General features: G+C 43.1%; 1 protein-coding gene across 1 annotated transcript; it reads right to left on the minus strand.

Annotated features, from left to right (window-relative positions):
- Positions 1 to 428: 428 nt before the first annotated feature.
- LOC110866749 lies at positions 429 to 1,010 on the minus strand. The gene has a single exon (XM_022115891.1). The coding sequence runs from the start codon at positions 1,008 to 1,010 to the stop codon at positions 429 to 431; it is 582 nt and encodes a 193-aa protein (XP_021971583.1).
- Between the last annotated feature and the right edge of the window lie 686 nt (positions 1,011 to 1,696).

The raw sequence follows: 1,696 nt of genomic DNA on the forward strand, positions 1-1,696 counted from the left end.
TTCTCTTTTTCTATCTCCATCTTGTTCAGTTTCACCCGAAGCTCGATTCTCAATTTTTTATCAGCCTCCGAAAGAGGACCAACTGCAGCCCTTGATTCAATATCTCTTATAACCTCGGAAATCCTACACTCATCTTTAATTGACTCAGCTTTAACTTCCGATCTCCACTTCTTAATCTCCGATTTTAGATTTTTCAGAATTGAAGCAAAAGTCACATCAAATCTACCTCCAAATTGAGTTTTAGCCAAAACACTTTGAACTAAAGGAAGCATTCTTTGGTCATCCACCCAAGAGTTGAACAGTTTGAAAGGAATAGGACCAAAGTCTAACGGGTTACACAACAAAGAAATTGGGCAATGGTCAGAATATCCCTTTTCATGAACCTTCGAAGTAGCAGACGGCCATCGATTAAGAAATGATTCACATACCTAGAATCTGTCCAACTTACTGAGTTTAACATTAGCATGTCCGGATATAAAAGTAAATTTACCTCCAGTCACGGAAAACTCGAAAAGCCCAGCAGTGGAGATAAAATCATTAAACGCCTCCGATGCACTCCTGTCAAATGTAGAGTTAACTCTTTCTTCTTCATCACGAACATCGTTAAAATCGCCAAACAAGACCTTCATCCCCTCCACATGAGATAACAGATTCAGAAGCTCGGTCCAAAAGCTTCTTCTGAGCCTTGCGTCGTTCGGCGCATGAATGTTAACCAAATTCATCTTCTCCTCCACCCCCACAATTCTGCCCGAGACCATCAAAAAGCGATTGTTCTTCAAGATGGATTCATCACGAAATAGGTCAGGGTTCCACAACATAGCTAACCCTCCAGATCTCCCAGCAGAATCAACTGAAGCAACTTTCAGACAAGTATTATCCCAAAAACGCCTCAATTCAACTTTAGACAAACCCGCACGATGGGTTTCTTGAATCCCAATGACATCAGCTTTCAAATCCTTTTTAAGTTTCTTAACCCACATCCCCTTCCTAATAGAGGAAACCCCGTTCATATTTATGGACAAAAAATTCATCTTCAAACCAATTTTTCCGAATCCCCTCTAACCAGCTTTCTAACATGATTATCAAATCCGCCGACCTCAATACCCAGAGCAATACCTACCCTGATAGTCTCGTTTACCTCATTATCGAACGCTGGGGTGGAAGTGACATCGACCATCTGACCATCCACATCGTCTTCCTCCAATCTTGTCTGCCTGAAGTCCGCCCCTTCCCCTTTATTAGCCCCAACTTCCATCCTAAGAATTTCCTCAATGTTGAAGGGGTCTGAGGGATTATCATCACCAACAGAGTTATTTAGATCAGGAATCGAATGGGTTTGGGCTGCCACTTTATGGATTGATTTAGATTTAGTGGGCCTCCTCGTTATATAACTGGGCCGAGGTAAATTGGAGTCAAGCCCACCGAGTTCTCCACCATCTTCAAAAGAGGCTCCACTATTCTGGCCCACTGGCCCCACCACATCCCTATCTTCTCTCTCAAACAATAAATTAATATTTCCTACTTCTCTGTCTTCATTAACACTGGAAAATAAATTCTCTATAGGGACATGGACCCCACCAGCATCATTACCCTGCGCATGAACTCCTGTGTCGGGGATACCAACAGATGGGTCAGTTCCCATGCACGTAGGAGAGAGCCCCTCATTATACCCAGCCGACTTACACCCCTGCACGTG

This window comes from Helianthus annuus, chromosome 7 (genome assembly GCF_002127325.2).
Source record: "Helianthus annuus cultivar XRQ/B chromosome 7, HanXRQr2.0-SUNRISE, whole genome shotgun sequence".
NCBI lineage: Eukaryota > Viridiplantae > Streptophyta > Magnoliopsida > Asterales > Asteraceae > Helianthus > Helianthus annuus.

Bases quoted from the DNA above. Each gene is read 5' to 3' on its own strand.
- LOC110866749 (XM_022115891.1), bottom strand. From the start codon at position 1,010: ATGAACGGGGTTTCCTCTATTAGGAAGGGGATGTGGGTTAAGAAACTT.